Genomic DNA, 19,142 nt, shown 5'->3' on the forward strand with positions numbered 1-19,142 from the left:
TTTCTAACTTAAGCAGAATAAACTGCAGCAGCTATCCAGGGAAAGAGATACTGTTCTGCTGGGTAGTTTGCTTATGCCACTGCTCACATTGTGAGATATCCAGATTACACCATTTCCAAACTCTAAACTGAAACAAACATTCTCAGATGGTCAGTGACAGCTTTGAGTGTCCTATCTGTATTTAATGGAACAAAAACCACAAACCAGCTTGTCAGGCACACCACTGTGTCAAGCTCAATTGCCTAAATAAACAGAGGTAATGGTTGATTCTACCCGCTGCTCACTTCTCTGAAACTGCCTCAGAGTCGATTTTTGCCATTTCTTCTCGGGAGGATTTGCCTGGTTGTTTCACTTCCAAATATCACATCCAAAACCTAAGGGCTTGCTAAAGAAACACTGTATAAATTTAGGAAAATATCCTTCATTCTGCAGGGAAAGTTAGCCTTGATCCTAGGAGTACCTTATTTAAGCAAGGCCTGCCCATGAGACAAGTGGTGCCGCTATTGTTGATGCAAATAGGTCATGACCTAGCACGGTGGAAGCCCATCAAGAACTTTTCCTAAGTGAGCCGTCACTCTGAATATGTCTTTCTCCACTGGTAGCCCTCAGGCAGATGCCTATGTGCCAGCCAAACGGCGTGAGGAACCCTAACATCAACAAGGTCACATTGAAAGCAATTAAAATACATAGAAGTGAGGAGAAAACAGGGTCTGCACAATTTCCAACATTTTTTTTTTACACACAGACGTTCATGTCTCGTTATTTAAACAATGCAAAAGTTTTGCCTTCCACAGGGCAGAGAACTACTGGACCTGGGCTGACTCAGGCAAGCTGAAAAGGTGACTTCCTCCCTCCAGCCCTCCCTTTGACCTTGGAGAAGGGGCCTCCCATCTGGAAGTGGTTTCCTAAAGTTATTCAGTCCATGCTCTTTCATGCACACACACACAGAAGCCCAGTGACTGCCAGAACTGAACTGTAGTCACCATGACACGAGGACTAATAGACATTTCTATTCATTCGCAGGCTGTTCAACACGGCTAAAATCTTGCATTCTTTGCCAAGTAACCACAAAGGAGCTGACAGACTGCAGGTGTTTCACAGGACAGGTCTGTTGCCTGATGGACCTTCAGGCCAAAGCAAAGGTTTATATACTGACCCTTAGCTGTGTGCTGGTAACTGAATGCACTGAAGCTAAGAATGTGCAAAAACTTCAGAGATCCAGGATCAACCCAGCAAACTGATGCATCTGCACCCTCACCTCTGCACATAGCTCCAGTGAAACTGGCAGGGTACCACATCTGGCCAAGTCTTCTGCAAGATTCCAGCTGCAGAGAGGCCAAGGGGAGAAGAGGAACACACAGAAGACAGTCCCCAGCAGGGGCAAAAGTCTGCAGGCAGGTACAGGCTAAGGTGCAGCTGTAGCAAGAGCTGGGTGGAGACTCTAAGCAGGCATATCCAGCTCTATCCTGTAGGCTCAGAGCAGTGCTGGCCCAGTCTTAGTTAGCCCTTCTCAGTTGTAAAGGTGCCTGTTCAGCAGGAACACTCACCTCCAGGACGCTAACTGTAGGGGAATGGCAGTTTGCCACTTGCCATAGGGAGTCCTGCTATGGCACAGGGCTTGCACTGGCCTTTGTACTGATCGCTTCCTTCTTGACAAGCATTAGGATTGCACTGCTTAGTACAGGGAATCTCCTCACCACAGAACAAAATTAATTCACCTGTCAAGTGCACTGATAAAGGTTTTCCATTTGACATCTAGCAACTGAAAAATAGCTGTCTCTACCAGAGATGGGGTTTGGAGGGTTGCTGTTTTTTTCACTGGTTGTTTGGTTTCTGGACTTTTTTCTGGTGTGTTTTATTGCTGTTTTGGTTTGAGGGGTTGTTTGTTTCATTTGTTTGGCTGTTTTTGTTAAGAGGCAGGTAGATTAATGATCACCTGTTTCTGAACCCAACTTCCAGCTGGTGTCTATGAAGAGCATGCAGATCTACAAGGGTGAAGTCATTCCAGGTAAGATGAATGACTCATTTCAGGTACTTTATTCCCCACATAGACGCAAGTATCTGTAGTTTGGCCTAAACACCTACTCATGCACTAAGCAATGCAACTACTAAGCAGTATTCTGAGCCATATTAAGCAGTATTAGTTTTCTAGACAAAAATCACATTCAAGAATTGTTCTAATTCTCCTCCACTCTGACACCAGCTTGAGGGAGGGAGGAAGAACTGTCCTTTCCATGCACACTGGGATACATGGAGACTGCACTTCACTGTTTCCCTGGAACCTTATGGTTTAGATTTTAGTAAGTGTTGGGTTTAGAGCTGAATGCATGGAAGCTCTTGTGTTACAAGATTTAGTATTGCAAACCTGACTACTGCTACAGTCGGTGTTCTTGGAAGATAAGGGTGCAAGTAACAAGAAGCTAATAAATTCATGCCAGTAAGTCAAGTTTAATTTGCTTTCCTTTTCCCCTCCCTTCCAATGCTGGCAGGAATACAAGTTCCACTGTAAATGCAGAAACTAGCAAACATGGATGCCATCACAAATACAGCACTGCCAAGAGGAAGTCCTCCGTTGACTAACAACAGAGTTTCCAATGGCAACTGCAAGATATTCTGGGCACTGACACGAAGAGATTTAGGATCTATTCTAAACAAGACATGCCTTTGGCAGTTGCAGAATATGAAACGTGTAACATTTGGACAAGAGGCTTTCTGGTCACCAGTAACTTTGTAATACCAAGGCAGAATCAGAGCGTTTGCTAGCTCTTCAGTGACCTTCAATAGACAACTCTAAGCTCTCTCTGCCAAGACTACTATCAAAGTATGGCTGCAAAAAATAAAGATACGTTTGGCATGGCAAGGTCTCAAGTTTTTGCTGTCAGCTGAAACTATGAATACAGAGCCTTTTGCTTCAGGAAGAGGAGCCTGCATGCTTGATAATAACACTTTTGTGTAGCGTCTGTCCCTGTCAGAGCACAATACAGTTCATTCTGAAGAGCCCATTGGTTAAAAACCTGCTCTTCAATGCAAGGCAGTGACATATTACACAACCATCTAGTAGAACTAGCAAACTATTTAAAAGCATCACCTTACATCACAGCTTCTCTTCTGTGCCCTTTGCTTTTTGAATGTGCAGGGTACTTCATAGAGGCACTTCCCTTGCAGACATCAGGGTTTGAAAATTATTGCTTCCCATTTGAATATGGAAAACCTCCTGGATTTCCACTGCTGCAATTCAATAGGTGTATCAAAGACTGCCCCCTGTGCATTTTCACAGAAGTAATTTATTTATCTTTGAAGTAAACACGAATTTGCCAAGAGGAGTTGCTAGGTCAGTTTGTAAGCTCTAAAATGTGGGAGTTATGTCACAATACAAGTGCAAATCAAGAGTTCTAAACAGTAACTTCAAAAAGATGCTAAGCAGTAGTGAAAACTAAAAGGTTCTAAGCAGCCAAATTAAGATTACAGTTGTCGTCAAATCACTGAGGGATTTGGAGGGAATCACTGAGGGATTGAAAGGAAAATGCTGGACAGTGGTCAGTGATTTCTATCTGAAGTACAGCTTCCCACCACATTAAATTTTAGAATGCAAGCAAGTTATTTGAGATGTAGTAAAAATCCCAGAAGACTCTTAAGGGCTTACAACTCTAGATGGCACACTCATACAATGGGAGACCATGAATCTGAACAGAAATACATAGGTTCATCCATGTTTTCTTGAATTTCCACCTGAAACACACATAATTATCTGCAAATAGTGTTTTGACTCCTGTTTGTGAATGACTGCTGTGAAAGGATCTGGCGCCATTCCCCTGCATTAGGATTGGGTGATTTGATATAATGCTAGGAGGCATTCCCAGTTTTAGCTGGATTCCACAAGCCATTCATTCTCATGGTATAGCACCCACCCTGTCACACTGCCACACTCCAGCCTACATCACAGATAATAGACATGAAATCTTACGTTTCTTACAGGCATAGCTTCATGCACAACCAGCTCAATTAGACACATTTTCAAGCTTTGGACTTAAAGGAGAATTTTGTGTTGCTGCTTTGTCTTCAAAGCAGGAGCTCAGCTTTGTTGTTGTTCAAGCCAGGGGTGGCATAAAGGACATTTTAAAGTACAGCCTTTAACCTACCCTTCTATGTAGCATAGGCAGTACATCACCTGAAACTCAAGTCAGCTTTGTCCCACACATGAAAATGACATCACAATGCTGTAATTAGAATTTGTTAAAGATATGTTGCTGCGGTTCTGCAGACTTACTCACCTGGTAATAAAAGAATTGGCTGTGCAAGTGAATTGCCACAGTGTACATCAGAACAATACCCAGAATGAGCAGAACTGCAAAATGCATGAAATAGGGAAGATGGGTCATGATCTGAGTAAATAAAGAAGCACCTAAAGACAAATACAGTACCAGTTTAGAGTGTGCTACATGCCTCATGCCATTGGTGTAGAAATATCTTTAGCCTCCAGTAAGTACAAGGCAGCTGAACAAGCCAGTTCCTCCTTACAGCGCAGTGACACTCATTTACTGTGGAGAAGCCAACACACCACAGTGAAGGGGTGTCCATACCAGAGGTGCAGGATTAGCACAGACCATCATGCAGCCTTGGACTCGTATGGTTTTGAAATTCATGCTGTGGAACATCTGTACAACAAAGGACACACAGAAGGCATAAAAGAAGTGCCTGTGCATGTACTGATTGGAGGACTCTGTGGACACGGGAGCATTTGCCCACAAAGCCACAGAGAATGTCTTTGGCCTTGAACCAGTACAAAAGCACCTCTGATGCAAAGTACACCAATGAGTTTTCTCCATTTCTGTAGTACTGGTTATCAACTCATTAACAAAACCATTAATATAATCTTTTTTTCTCCTACTAATGTGTAATCATAATCACTCCTTGATGTATGGTAAATATTTACCAGAAGGGGTACCTCCGCAGCATGCTTTTATTCTTAAACATGCAAACAAGATGAAAACTTCTAACATATTATTCATCTACATATATAAATTCAGAATGTCTATCTGCAAGTCCAATAAATCACCGTGCGGTTTTTTGGGTTTTTTACTCACTTAAGTTTATTTCTACAAATTATGGCTTAAAAGCAAGTACTGTAGATAGAAAAATCTGAAGAGCCTGACGTGCAGCACACATCCTTTGTTCCTGTTGTCTGTGGGGCTAAGTTATTCATTTCAGTGGGTACTCAACACATCTCGCATAGCAGCAGTAAACAGGCATGTTACCCCCCAGGAAACATTATTTTAGATAGCATGTTAATCAATACAAAATTAACTTTTAACAGCACTAGAGTAACATAACCCATAGGTCAGTACAGGTTTATCATGAGCTGGAAAACTGAATAATAGATTTCTGCACCAGTCTAAGACTGAGTGATTTGCAGGGTCTCCAACATGTCTTCTACTGCCTTCAAAGAGTATTTGGTTTCTTTCTTACTGCGACCTGCAAACTACACAATAACAAAATACGATTATTTGTCACGTATCAGAAACCCTGTGCATAGATCTTTTGCAAGTAACAATTCCAAGCATGAAGTACCAAAAAGTAAGTGCATTTACAAACTTGAAAGCACACTTTCTTATTGCCTCATTAGGATTCAGCATTTTCACCAGCATACAAGACATATCACTCTTCCTTTTATGAGTAAAGAAAAATAACAATGTAGCTCCACAATTTTACTCATATGCTCTGAATTTAAATATTCCTCATCAACAATATCCCACTTTGAAATTTAACATTTATCTGAATAGAGATCTTTCTGCTGCCTTGGTTGTGCTGCAAATTTCAACATAATTCATAACTTTTATTTCAGCCTTGAATTTTTTATGTGATCCAAGTAAGATCATATCCATAACTTAAATAGCAGCAAGACTCTGATTTGCCATTGAAGCTAAACCATTTTCTGGTTTTGTTATACAGTCCTGTCTATCAAAACTTTATATAAAATAATCCAGTCAGCTACTTATATTTTAGGGTTCAAAGTAACTGTAATGTCCTGGTATTTGACTGTAATCTACTACTAAAACCCATCAGTTTCAGAGAGCTTTTGAAGTAAAGTCTGTCCTGATAACAAAGAAAGATACAACTTAATAAATACTATTTTGACTTTAAATTCCCCAAGACATATTGCAGCCTGGTTTGGGAAAGGAAGGGGTAGAAGGGTAGGAAATGTTCACCACCCACGCTGACCTCAAAAGGGCTTTTCTAACCATACTGAAGATTCCCATCACTCATCAACTGTTAACTTCTTCAGCCAAATCAAACTCTCAACCATTAACACATGTGCATTAAAGAGGTTTGCATTTGGGTAAAGAAGTTACAGAAGCAGTAACTCCAAGTTGCTGCTAATAAAACAGCCTATTCCCTACCTAAATGTTAATATCTAAATACTTAATAGATTTTCAATTTAATGTTTTTTTAAATTTCAGATACCACCAGTGCCTCACCTAGTTAGGCCTTGATTTATAATGTGTCCCTTCTCTCTGCAATTAACTTAATTCAGCACACGCTTCATGACCCGTTAAAAAAGATTAAGTCATCAAACCCAGGTAATATCATAGCAGCCAACAAGCTTCTGACCCCCAGGCTACACTGTAACATTGAGATTCCCAATCAGCACCAAGTTCTCTGGGCACAGTAAATGAAAAGCTATTCCAAACGAAATAGTTAGGAGAGTGAAATACTCCTATTGTGTATACTTTATAGTTTACTTTGTAGTTAAGAGACATACTGAGAACACCGTGTTTTCGTATTTCCTGTCTGGAGATGAAGTTCTGATGTGCCAGGTTTTGACTCTAGCAGTATGGACAAACCCATTCTTCAGGTTGTGCAGTTCCTACAGTGACCTGCAATACTCAACCTCAGAGGAAAAGCAGAGTTTTCTTAACACTTTTCCTGGTGACAGCAGTGCCTTTGGCTTGGATCAGACTTAGTATCATCTTTTTGTACAAACCAAACAGGAATAGTCCCAGGTAGATAACTGGGAAGTCCAAATCTTTTAATTAAAAAACCCAAACAAACAAACAAAACCAACCCAAATCCCAATCAAAACGAACAAACAAACAAATAAGCCCCCGCCCAACCCAGACAAAAAACCCACAGACAAAATCCAAACAAACAAAACCCCACAAACTAACAAAAATCCCCAAATGCCCACCCCCCGCCTCCCCCCAACACCCCAGAACTCAAAATCCATGACTGAAAAATGGTTTCAAACTGAAAGCATTCCAAGATTTCACTGAACTGCACAGAAGCTTGAGCAGCCTGTGGTCACAAAGCATGCTTGGTAAGACACACAGAAAGCACACGGAGGAAAGCTTCAGAAAGAGAATTTTTGCTTCTTTTCCATCTCTGGAAGGACAGTGAAGGCAAAGCTGACATAAGGCATTAGTTTAAGAAATGCTCCTTGCTAGTTTCATCAGCAGCTGCCCTCACGATCCCGAGGTGTACTCCTGGCTGCAGCAGCGGCAGCAGGCCTGCGCGGTGGCGCGCGGCGCTGCAATCACTTCGCATTTGCCCTGACGAACAATTATTTTGTCTATTCCGCCATTACGCAGCAATTTGACTGATTGAGCCGGAATCTGCTGCTTAAAATCCTGATTGAATTTTCTCTTTCCCAAATGGTTTGTAACAAAATCACCTCTCCCCACCCATAAATGACATGTGGGTTGCTAGCACAGATGACTTCAGCCGTGTCCCTAAGAAGCATGTATCTGGGAAATGACTAAGAGTAGGATCACGTTCAAGATTTTTGTGAGCATTAATCCAACTTGCCTGCCTCTGCTGAAATACTTCTAGCAGAGGACATGCTAAACCAATTACCTAACTGAAGAGCTATAGGTAGCCATATTTTGATTCCATGATCCAACTCAGAACATACAGTCTTCACAGTGTCATCCAGCTTCCCAGTGATAATACAAAACTATGTTTATAATAATAAGCTTTCAATAATTCTTTGACAAATGAGTACTTCTCTAACATCTTAAATAAAAGAGGATTAAATTTTTTTTTTCCACAGAATGTGTCTCATTGGAAGAGACATCCAAGCTCATCCAGTCCAACCTTCAACCCAGCACTGAAGGGTCAAGATTAAGGTACATCCCTAAGTGCCAGGTCCACAGGCTGCTTGAACACCTCCAGGAATGGTGGCTCCAGCACTGCCCTGGGCAGACCATTCCAATGTCTGAGAACCCTCTCTGGGAAGAAACATTTCCTAACATCCAGCCTAAGCCTCCCTGGGTGCAGCAAAAATCAAGTGTCAAAGCACTTGAATGAGAGAATGAATGGAAAGAAGGGGACCAGTAACTTGCATATAAAATAAAACCCTACAGCTGTAGCCAGTGCCGAATTTGAAAAAATGAAGGCAGCAATCCAACTTTACTGACCAAACTACTGGAAACTCAAGTTCAGACTGAAAAAGGGGAAAGATCTCACTGCAAGACAATCAAAAGTAACTTTCTGAATTAATAACTTTGTATCTTAAAGCCACAAATTCACATAATTAATCTAGGCATCTAAGTCAGAATTCTAAATGAATCTTATTCTCTAGCATATGACTACTAGGAAAAAAATTGCATTTAACAGTATAAGAAGGTCCAACTAATCAAACAAATCAATGGCAAACTCACCCAGCTCCCAAGGCTCATACTGTACTTTACAGAGCACTTTGGATAATGGAAGGACAGTGGGGAGGATTTATAGAAATAAAATAAGTATCTAACTTTAACCCTGCCTAGACAACCCTCCACTAATGGATGAACACTGTGAGGGCTTCCTCTGGCACAAGTGATCAAAATTTCATTCCTAGGTCCAAAAAGATGACAGTTTCCAAGAGGTCAACACACTAAGGGAGCAACAAAATCAATACTAACTCACAGGGGAATTTGCCACTCACTACATCCCCATTTGCTGAGCGTTCTGTATCTCTGACATACACACAGGTGGGAGCAAACCCTTCTACAGTCATTTAACAACTTCATTAGTGTTTACTAGGGCAGTCTTGCCCAGCTTCTTGTGGTACTTCTGCAAAGAGGAAGGGGGTATTCACAGCAGTCACTTGCCAAATCCTGCCTGACCAGTTCCATTTTCTGTATAGCTAACCTCCCTCAATGATTCCCGTCACATATGGTGTTCACCAATTCATGTCCCAAACAGCTAAGAGCAGCTGAGGTAGGCAACATATCCTAAGAGAATGACATCACAAAGAGGCCATGCCATGTGTTTTACATATACATTAGTTGTGTTAATGTGATCTATGCTGGTAAGCATCAGCCAAAAATGTCTGCTGGAGGATCTGAAAGTAGCAGTGGAACTGCACTTTCAAGTGAAAAAGAAAACCCAAAACTCCCCCAAAGTTAACAAACGCCAACGAAACCCACACCCTCTACACCATCACCACTCCCAATCTGCCAGATTCATCAGGTTTTGTTGGAGATACTGTGACAGTAGCCATCTAGAGTGGAAATAAAATTTTTAAATAAATTAAATAGAAGGCAAGTTTGTCTGTCTGCAAGGGAAGTAACTACAAGCTGTTGTCATTCCAGCCACAGCAAATGCTGCTGATTCACCTGTTGTATCCAACCTCGTGAACAGCAGCTGATGACAGTGCAGGAAAGAGCTATAGAACATGTTAAGAATATCATAAACTGGTGATATACTAACCTGATATGCTCTGTTGATTTGGTTAGCTGCCCAGCTGGCATATTTCATATTATCTTTTTTCATTTTTGCACTTGCTTTTGGATTGGAAGCAATATGGCTGGCAGACTAGGAATACAAAAATAAATAAAATCCAGTGTAACTATAAAATATTTGTGCACAAAATAAACTGAGAGCATTCAGCACCTTTGCATTCAGAGTTCCCCCCACAGTGACAGAGCAAAAGAGAAAAAATAAAGCTGCTACTGGTAATTAAGAATTAGCTGAACTTTTTAAACAATTGTTTGTTCTAATTAAAGCCAAACTAGGCTTCAGTTCACTTGAGTTAGGAAGCAAACCTGCAAACAATCTAATCCAATTTGCTTTTCCTAAAGTGAGAGTATCAATGAGCATTCCCCGTTCAGTTTGTTACCAGAGACTATAAAATACATCACTTGGGTGTCCCAATTGCCATTAAAAACATCACATTTTGCCCTGTAGCATCAGGAAGCATGTTTTAAAAGCAGCAAAGAGTCTACACAAACTGTGCATGTCTTCATCTGAAAAAATAAAATAGATTGCTTAAGAATTAAACTCATCTCGAAGACTTCTGCTTACATAAATAAATTCACTTTGCAAGCAATCAGTGCTACTCCCTTCCAGAAGATATGAGTGCAAAAATACCTGAATGCAAAGAACCACCCATCCATGAAGAAATTCCACAGAAAAGGAGCATTTAAGCAAATGTCCACATGATTCCTACATTTCAAACTCAAAGAATGTTCCCTCACATTTATTTCCCTGAAACTACCTCCAGAAATGGTGAAGGAGTGGGATTGTCAATTAAGCAGCCTCCACAAACTCAGGCACATGTTCTCTGAAGCCATGCCTGTGCGAATTGAATTTGTGATCTAGTACAGAGCCAGGCTCCTAGAACGAGGCATGCTTCTCCCTGTTTTCTGAATTCAGTGCTGCACTGACCAGTTTCTTCAGCAGACACAGCTGAGAGCCTTTGCAGAGAATTTACCACGGTTGTGGACATTCTTTGCGGGGCTAGAAGTGCTGGGCATGTCTGTCAAGTACAAAGGCAGCAGCCACAGCAAAAACAGCTCTTAAAGCCTGAAAATAGCGTTACAAAGAAATTAGGAGCCAATGAGTAGATACAGAAGCAGTGCTGGAAAGAAACAGCCAGCAGCCAGTTGAGCAAAGCTGAAGAACTGAAATGGAGTGTGCACACATTTCTGACATTATGCATCATGCAAATCAGGGGTTTGCAAAAACTTACAGGCACTGCCAAAACAAAAGTTTCTCAACTGCTTTGTCATATTAGCTCAGGATTGCCAGCCGGATTATCATAGATAACAGGCTCTAAATCTAATTTACAGACTGAAAATAACAGGCAGATCTGACAGAACAAGCCATGACTGTTCATCATAAACCTCCAGAATCAGTGCAGAAGTCTGTATGTATTGACACCTTAGAAATTGGTTTAAGCCAACAAAGATTTACTACAAAATATACTCCTAAAAAACTAAGTTACCTAAGGAATAGCAAGGAGCACCTCTTTTCTCCTTGAACATACAATCAAACCAAAATGGTAACAGGCAAAATATACAATCATGCTTACCATGTAAAGGCCAAACAAAGCTCTCATATTTCTGTTGTTAAGTTTCAGTGCTTGTGCAAAATACTTTCTTGATAGCTCAAGATTTTCAAGCCCTCCTTGAGTGTATTTAACCTGTAAAAATGGCAAGATCCTGAAACTGGCACATCATCCATAGCTGAGGCATTCACTCTTGAAGCAAAAGATATTAGGAAATTTCACTTCATGTTTGTTTCATGTAGCATTTCTAATCAGATGAACCCCACCAAAAGCCAAATACTGGCTAGAGAGAAAACTAAGCTCTTTTCAATACACAAACTTAAAAATATCTAACTATAGGAGGGGGAAAAGCCAGCATTAGTTTAATTGATTTAGTGCTACAAGAATAAAAAGTGATTCTATAGCACTTATCCACAATGAACAACCTTGGGATAGTCTCTTATGAAAAGTAACACATGCTTTCAAGCTAAAGCTAAATTCTGATGCTATAAATCCATGCTGACCCTGCATTCCCTCAGCAAAGGATTACACAGCGCACAACACCCCACAGTGCATGTCACTATCTACTCAACTGCAGAGCAGCAAGCAAAGTTTAGGATATTACTCTGCTGGATTTTTTTATTAATTTTGTCTACTATTAGATCAACAAAAAGAAGGACAAATAATAAAGACATGCTTCACAGTCTTTCTACCAGAAAGCTGTTTAGAATTTCAAGTTTTAACATTGACCCAATTTTATCCACGTCAACAAAACAAAATCCATTCTAGTAAGTTAACACTGTAATTCTGAAGGAAAAATGCAAATGGATGAAAAACTTGAGCTGAAACCTCTAAGGGCTCACTCTCAGTGATCTTTCAGGCAAAATTTCCTATGTGGATTCCAAGATCTGGCTCCACAGTAACAGGCAGTACATAATAACCTCCCAGGCAGCATTGCCGTGGATAAGCTTAACTTTTCATGCATACAAAAAAGTGCATAAACAACTCAACAAGAATAACTCATTTAAAACTAATTTTAATCTTCAGTAATCCCTGTCCCTTCAACAAGAATAATCCATTTAAACCAAATTTTAATCTTTGATAATTCCTGTCCTTGGTCTTACATTCAGCTTAGTCACACTAAAGAAGAAGCCAGATTTATCTTAACGTGTTAAGTTCCATCAGATGGTAACATTCTCTGTGTATTCTCTTAAATCTCCTAGGGAAATATTAAGGAAACAATTTTTATTCCATTTTCACCACTTTGGTAACACAAAAACAGAGCATGTATTCAAACTTAATTGATTTTTCTGGAAATACTTACTTCAGCATACTGCTGACAATATAAGTGGTTGTGTGGATTAGTCATCATAAGCTCCTCTAAGCAGAAGGCTGCCTTTGCATAACTAAGGAATATGAAAAACAGTGACAAAATGAGAGAGTGTACATTTTTCCATCAAAGAAGGCTTGTTTTCTCTCCATAACATCACGTCATTCACAATTAATAAAAATGTTCTACATCCGAAACCTCAAGTTACTATTTTTCCATCACATATAGTGACAAACATAGAAAATTGAATAGTCTGTGTGTCCAGATTTTGGCTCATGGGGAATATCTAATATGCTTATTTCTTATTAGTGAGTGCAAAATCTTACCAACAAGAGTGCTGAGTAGGCATTATGTAGCAAAAGACACTTCATTCAGACTACAAAACAGTTCAATTTTTGCTACTTAAAATTTCAGCTACCTTAGGACTGACAAACCAAGCTACTGACCGGACCACTTACACTGTCAGTTAGCTTCTTCTGCTCAGACAACCACAGAAGTGAGATCAAGACTCTACACTAAAAACAATTCTAAAGATCAAACAATTCAAACCTATATAGGAAAACTGCATCACACCATTCCAAATAGGCGACAACTTATCATTGCAAAAGCAAAGGCTGCTACTTGCTCCTGAAATGAAAGCTTTCAGAAAGAAAAAAGAAGTCAGGCTCAAAATGTAGCCTTATTTAATCACAAAAAAATCTTAGAATAATAGAATAAACCAGGTTGGAAGAGACCTTCAAGATCATCGCGTCCAACCTATCATCCAACACCACCTAATCAACCAAACCATGCAACCAAGCACCCTATCAAGTCTCCTCCTGAACACCTCCAGTGATGGTGACTCCACCACCTCCCTGGGCAGCCCATTCCAATGGGCAATCACTCTCTCTGTAGACTTTCTTCCTAACATCCAGTCTGAACCTCCCCTAGTGCAGCTTGAGACTGTGTCCTCTTGTTCTGGTGCTGGTTGCCTGGGAGAAGAGACCAGCCCCTGACTGTCTACAACCTCCCTTCAGGTAGTTGTAGAGAGCAATAAGGTCACCCCTGAGCCTCCTCTTCTCCAAGCTATGCAACCCCAGCTCCCTCAGCCTCTCCTCGTAGGGCTTGTGCTCCAAACCCCTCACCAACTTTGTTGCCCTTCTCTGGACACCTTCCAGCAACTCAACATCCTTCCTAAACTGAGGGGCCCAGAACTGGACACAGTACTCAAGGTGCAGCCTAACCAGTGCAGTGTACAGGGGCAGAATGACCTCCCTGCTCCTGCTGGCCACACTCTTCCTAATACAGGCCAGGATGCCACTGGCCCTCTTGGCTGCCTGAGCACACTGCATCCTCATGTTCAGCCTACCATCAACCAGTACCCCCAGGTCCCTCTCTGCCTGGTCACTCTCCAGCCACTCTGTCCCCAGCCTGTAGCTCTGCATGGGGTTGTTGTGGCCAATGTGCAGAACCTGGCAGTTAGATGTGTTAATCTCATGCCGCTGGATTCTGCCCATCTGTCCAGCCTGTCGAGGTCCTTCTGCAGAGCCTCTCTACCCTCCAGCAGACCAACTCCTGCCCCCAGCTTGGTGTCATCCGCAAATTTACTGATGATGGACCCAATGCCCTCATCCAGATCATCAATAAAGATGTTAAAGAGCATGGGGCCCAGCACTGATCCTTGGGGCACACCACTAGTGCCTGGCTGTCAGCTGGGTGTGGCACCATTCACCACCACTCTCTGGGCTCGGCCCTCCAGCCAGTTCCTAACCCAGCTCAGGGGCTGACAGCTTGGCCAGGAGTTTGCTGTGGGGGCAGTGTCAAAGGCCTTGCTGAAGTCCAGGCAGACTACATCCACAGGCCTCCCCACATCCACCAGGCGGTCACCTGATCATAGAAGGAGATTATGGCCTTTCAATTAACAGGGTTTCCTGCAGAATTTGAATCTTCTACAGATACTTGAAAGCAATTTAGCAATTATTAAACCATATTATAAGTTAAACTTTCTTTCCTGAAAGTAAGATATTGTGATTTTCTCCTGTGCAGAGTATGATAGTCATGCATGTATTTTAAAGATTAATTTGGAGAAAAAAGGATAGCCACCTTATTCTCCAAAAGCAGAAACCACAGTCCTCAGAACAGAGCACAGCACAGAGCTGAGGACTACATAAACCATGGATATCTAGGAGTGTTCATGAACAATGGTGACAGCATTTGTGACAGTGGTAAAACAAAGACGCTAAGAATTTTCTTTTTTAAAATGAAATTTTAGTTGCTTTTTTGCCAACATTCCATTTTTCCTCATTTAATCATCAAAATAGTAACAGTAATGATGCTCACTGAAGTACTGTGAGTAATGGCAATCTTTTTTCATGAAGTGGAGAAAGTTCTACAGATTATTTTTTACTGGAAATACAAACCAAGACAAATAAAAGTAAAAGCAGTTTCTATTACACAAATCTTGTAATAAAGACTATTGCAAAAATCCCAACCAACCAGTAAAGGAGTAAGCTATATTTGCAGCACTCTATTGTTCACTTCTGTACTGACAGATTTGACAAGCTTAAATATCTTTTATAACCGTTTTTTGAAAAAACAACAACTGTTTTCTGGGAAAAGTGTGTGGTGAATTTCCTAAAACAAACAGAAATCTGGATATCCAAATTCTAGATCATTCCTTAAGTCAGCATTTGAAAGTTTAGTAATTTTCCTTGAGAATGGGGGGCAAGGCAAGATCACGGGGGAACAATTTTTCATCACAGTGAGAATGGCTATTTCTTCCTTGAGAATTTGATTCTTTTACTACTCTCTAGGAAGGAAACGATGTGACAGAATTCAGGCTGGGCTGAAGAACTAAAGAAATGGGGAAAGGAAAAAAATATATGCTTTTGGGCAGAGGTTAGAATTAATGCTGCGGTATTAGAAAACTTGCACTAAGGCTTTGAGCTAATCCTCTCACACTGGGATTTCCTCCTGTCACTACATCAATAAAAAGAAACTAACAAAACCATTAAATATCCAACATGCAAGTTACTACAGCATTCAGCATTCCTGATTACTTTGGGTTTTGTACCCAGGTGACTAGATGCCTCTAACTCTAGATCCATGGGTTTTGGTTGGTGGTTTTTCCTTTGAAAGGCTGCTAGAAGTTCTTGCAGGGGTAGGCTAAAAGAAAATCAGAGTATCAGTTGCTGTGATTAACTGATTTTAGAAGCAAAGAATTTAAAACTCATCATTAGTAAAAGACCCCTTGAATGAAAAATTGTATGAAGACCTGGTCCCTGTTACACTCAAACCACTTCTTTAAAAATAGTGGATTTAAAAAGAAAGGTAATTAAGTAAGCTGCTTCTGATTTAAAATCAAATGCCTTCCTAAAGCATTTGGTAGTCAAATAAGGCTGGTATTTATTTCTAGTGGATGCTTGTTATGTTGGAAATGAGAGGCATACTTTCTATCACTAGTCCTTAAAAAAAAATAAAAAAATCAGAGGCCTTTGAGTTACACAGAGGGAGTTTCAATTTAAGAGTTTTGATGTGGACTTAGCAAACAACTTACTCATGTTCATTGATGTAAAGTTCTGCGAGCTCATGCCAAGCTTCTTGGTCTCCAACAAATCTGTACAGAGGAGAGAAGAAAGGGGAAAAAAAAAAAGGAACAAGACTGAATGTGCAAGGACTTGTGCAAATGACCAGTGTGGAAGCAAAAGCGTAAATCAAATGCAAATTCCATTTTAATTAAAAAGATTTATCAGAATAGCAGCACACAATCTGTATTCTTGTAAGACACTCACTGTTCCAGATACTCATTCAGCTCGCGGATGGCCTCAAGATTTTTCCCCTGGGCTTTTCGAATGGCAATCTTACGCTTTCTTGCTGCCTATGGGTTGACATTAATATAGGATTAGGGTCTCAATTCCCTGGGTTTTTGTAAAGAAAGCAATTTGACTGTGCAAATTATTGTCTCAATACCAGCGGAATTCCACTGCAGAGCAACTGCTAGGTTGAAGTTTATAAACATACCCTATGACACCCTGCTGAGAGACTGAAAACCTCTTCTTACAATCACAGTATGTATGCTTTTCTTCGGAGGCACAAACTGTATGCATTATTTCATTCAAATAAATGACTGTCCAGATTCTGATAATTACAAAACAGCAGGGGATGCTAATCTTCAGCCGTTCCAAAGACCCACATCTTGTCATTCACAGGATCCACGACTACAGAGGAGAGACAGCGACTGAGTTTCAGAGAATCCCACAGATGCGTCTTGGTTGCCACTGTATAAATACGGCTTCCAGCCACTTTTAAAGATTCCTCTTGGAGTGCTGAATGCCATCTTTCTGTAATGCTGAATACGTAACAATTTCATAAACAAGTCTCTCTTAGCTCCCAGAGCACAAAGTAGGCTCTCCAATGTAAAAAGAATACAAAATAGCCACTTAAATGGCAAAATGGAGCAGTGCTTTGATATATGGGTGGGAAATGTACTTCACACAAACAATATAAAAACAAGTTGTAAGAACTGTACCAGGAGAAAAATGCACAGAATTTTAATAGTTGATTATTCCAGTTTCTGCAGTATGCTGACTACAGTTCTCTAAAAGCAGTTTTCAGACCTCTAGGAGTTGTGTATCGAGGTACACTTGAAATGCAATGCAAAACAATGGACTTCTTCCCAGCAGTATGACAGTCTGGAGCAAACATCACTGCACCTCAGCTGGCCTGAAAGTCATCAGATTGGGCATCTGATAGAATGAAAGTAAAACTAAATTCCAGCCTGACATGCCACAAACAATGAGCACCACCAGCCTCCTGCCTTGCCTGTAACTCCTGTTCTCCTGGGTGATCACAACTGCTGTAGTCAGACACAGGAAGAAAAACGGTCTGCTGCCTGTCATGTGCCTGTGTGTACACACACACTTATATGCCATGAGATAATATTAATGGAAAAAAACCAAAAGTGCACACTTCCGCAGTAACAAAACCCTATTGCTCATTCCCCTCATAGCTCTCATCCTATTTCCTATCTTACACAGAGGTTATACAGTGGAGTATCACCTTACAGAAGCCTTGGCAGCATGGGAATGGTAGCTCTTCAACAAAACCTTAAATAATTTTCATTTAACATAGCTCTGAAATCAGTTTCTTCACGATATAGCTTTCTAAAATCACAGTCACATGCACCCTGAACAAGTCCTTGTATTGTTACAGTATTTTAAACATAACTGTTCTCTCACATAATTTCTTACTTATCATTTGAACAAATTGATTGCTTCTGGAAGAAGAGGAGTAGGATTTCAGCAAACTACTTCAACCTACCAAAGCAGCATGGCTACAAAAGCTTTTAACACAAACACTAGGTTCATTTATCTCTGAGTTCATCCCCTTCACCTCCCCCACAAACATTTCAGTGAAAATGACTTAAGGAAAGTCTTCTGAAGTCTTCTTAGACAAAAGGCACAGGCAGAAAGAAAATTCTTCATAACAAGCAGGATACAAATTAGGACACAGGCAGCGTGGTGGTTTCCCCACAGTCATTTTGTTTTCCACTGCTTCTTTGTCACACTGCAACCTGTAAAGTTACATTAGTTGTTCTATGTTTACTGGGAGACATTTGGCTCGAAGCCCTAACTGACTCTGGTAATTTTAACTGCTGACCACATTTATCACTGTAACAGTAACAGACACAGTTTATTTTTGATTTTAAAAATAAAGATAACAGTGTAACTAACATTATTTTTAAACATAGAAAGAATAACCCTATATGCTTATCATATTGCTATCATTACTAATAAAAAAGAAAACCCTAAACCCATTCTTCTCTCTCACACTTTATGAAGAGGTCTCAAAGCACTTCATAAAGCAGGTCAGCACCCATGCTATGGTGGGAACATCAGGCCAGTGTTAAACTTGCTACCCAAGGCTGGTATTATGCACAGCCCAGTGACCTGCCCACTCAGCCTGAAACACTATAGAAGGCAACGAGGGGACAATGGTGAGCACAGCCAAAGGAGTGTATCATTCAGTTATAGCTCACAAAGACACAAGGCTTTTTTGCAGGTAACAGACTACCTACTTTTGAGGATAAAAATTCATTTGCTATTTCAGATTTAAAAATAACCCAGAACAATCAAGAGTGATCACAACTAAAATGCTTGAGAAATGCAGTAATCTGTTTCATATATAAAATCAATCAAAGCATCTGACAGTTTAATTTGCAATGGCAAACAGGAACAGCCTACATAAGCCACTTTATTTTTTTGTTTTTAATGCAGCTCCTTCAATCACACGCAAGTCAGTCCTCCAAACGAGCCTGGAAGCAGGTTTTCTCCATGGCTGCTTTATTTCCTAACCACAGTACTCCCAAATAACATAAATCACTGGAACCTCAAGACATTGATTTATGCAAAGCTACAACTATTTCTAATCATCATTATAAACTGATGTTTACCTGAAACAAGCATGTAATGTGATGGAATCAGATAATAAGGATAAAAGGATCAGACATAATCAGCACGTTCTGGTAACAGCAGTTAGGCATTACATGAGTTACATACACATCTGATGGAATTCATCTGCTAAGAA

General features: G+C 40.5%; 1 protein-coding gene across 1 annotated transcript in view; it reads right to left on the bottom strand.

The window, feature by feature from the left end:
• Positions 1-3,628: 3,628 nt before the first annotated feature.
• The window catches only part of EMC2 (ER membrane protein complex subunit 2), a 32,265-nt gene continuing 16,751 nt past the window's right edge, over positions 3,629-19,142 (bottom strand). The window contains exons 6-11 of the mRNA XM_054167553.1: positions 16,349-16,434; positions 16,114-16,173; positions 12,573-12,654; positions 11,294-11,404; positions 9,691-9,795; positions 3,629-5,479 (exon numbers count right to left, since the gene is read on the bottom strand). Of these exons, the coding sequence (XP_054023528.1) occupies positions 5,393-5,479; positions 9,691-9,795; positions 11,294-11,404; positions 12,573-12,654; positions 16,114-16,173; positions 16,349-16,434 (531 nt within the window). The 3' untranslated portion in view covers positions 3,629-5,392. The remainder of the gene's footprint in view (positions 5,480-9,690; positions 9,796-11,293; positions 11,405-12,572; positions 12,655-16,113; positions 16,174-16,348; positions 16,435-19,142) is intronic.

Source organism: Dryobates pubescens, chromosome 14, assembly GCF_014839835.1.
Source record: "Dryobates pubescens isolate bDryPub1 chromosome 14, bDryPub1.pri, whole genome shotgun sequence".
Lineage (NCBI taxonomy): Eukaryota > Metazoa > Chordata > Aves > Piciformes > Picidae > Dryobates > Dryobates pubescens.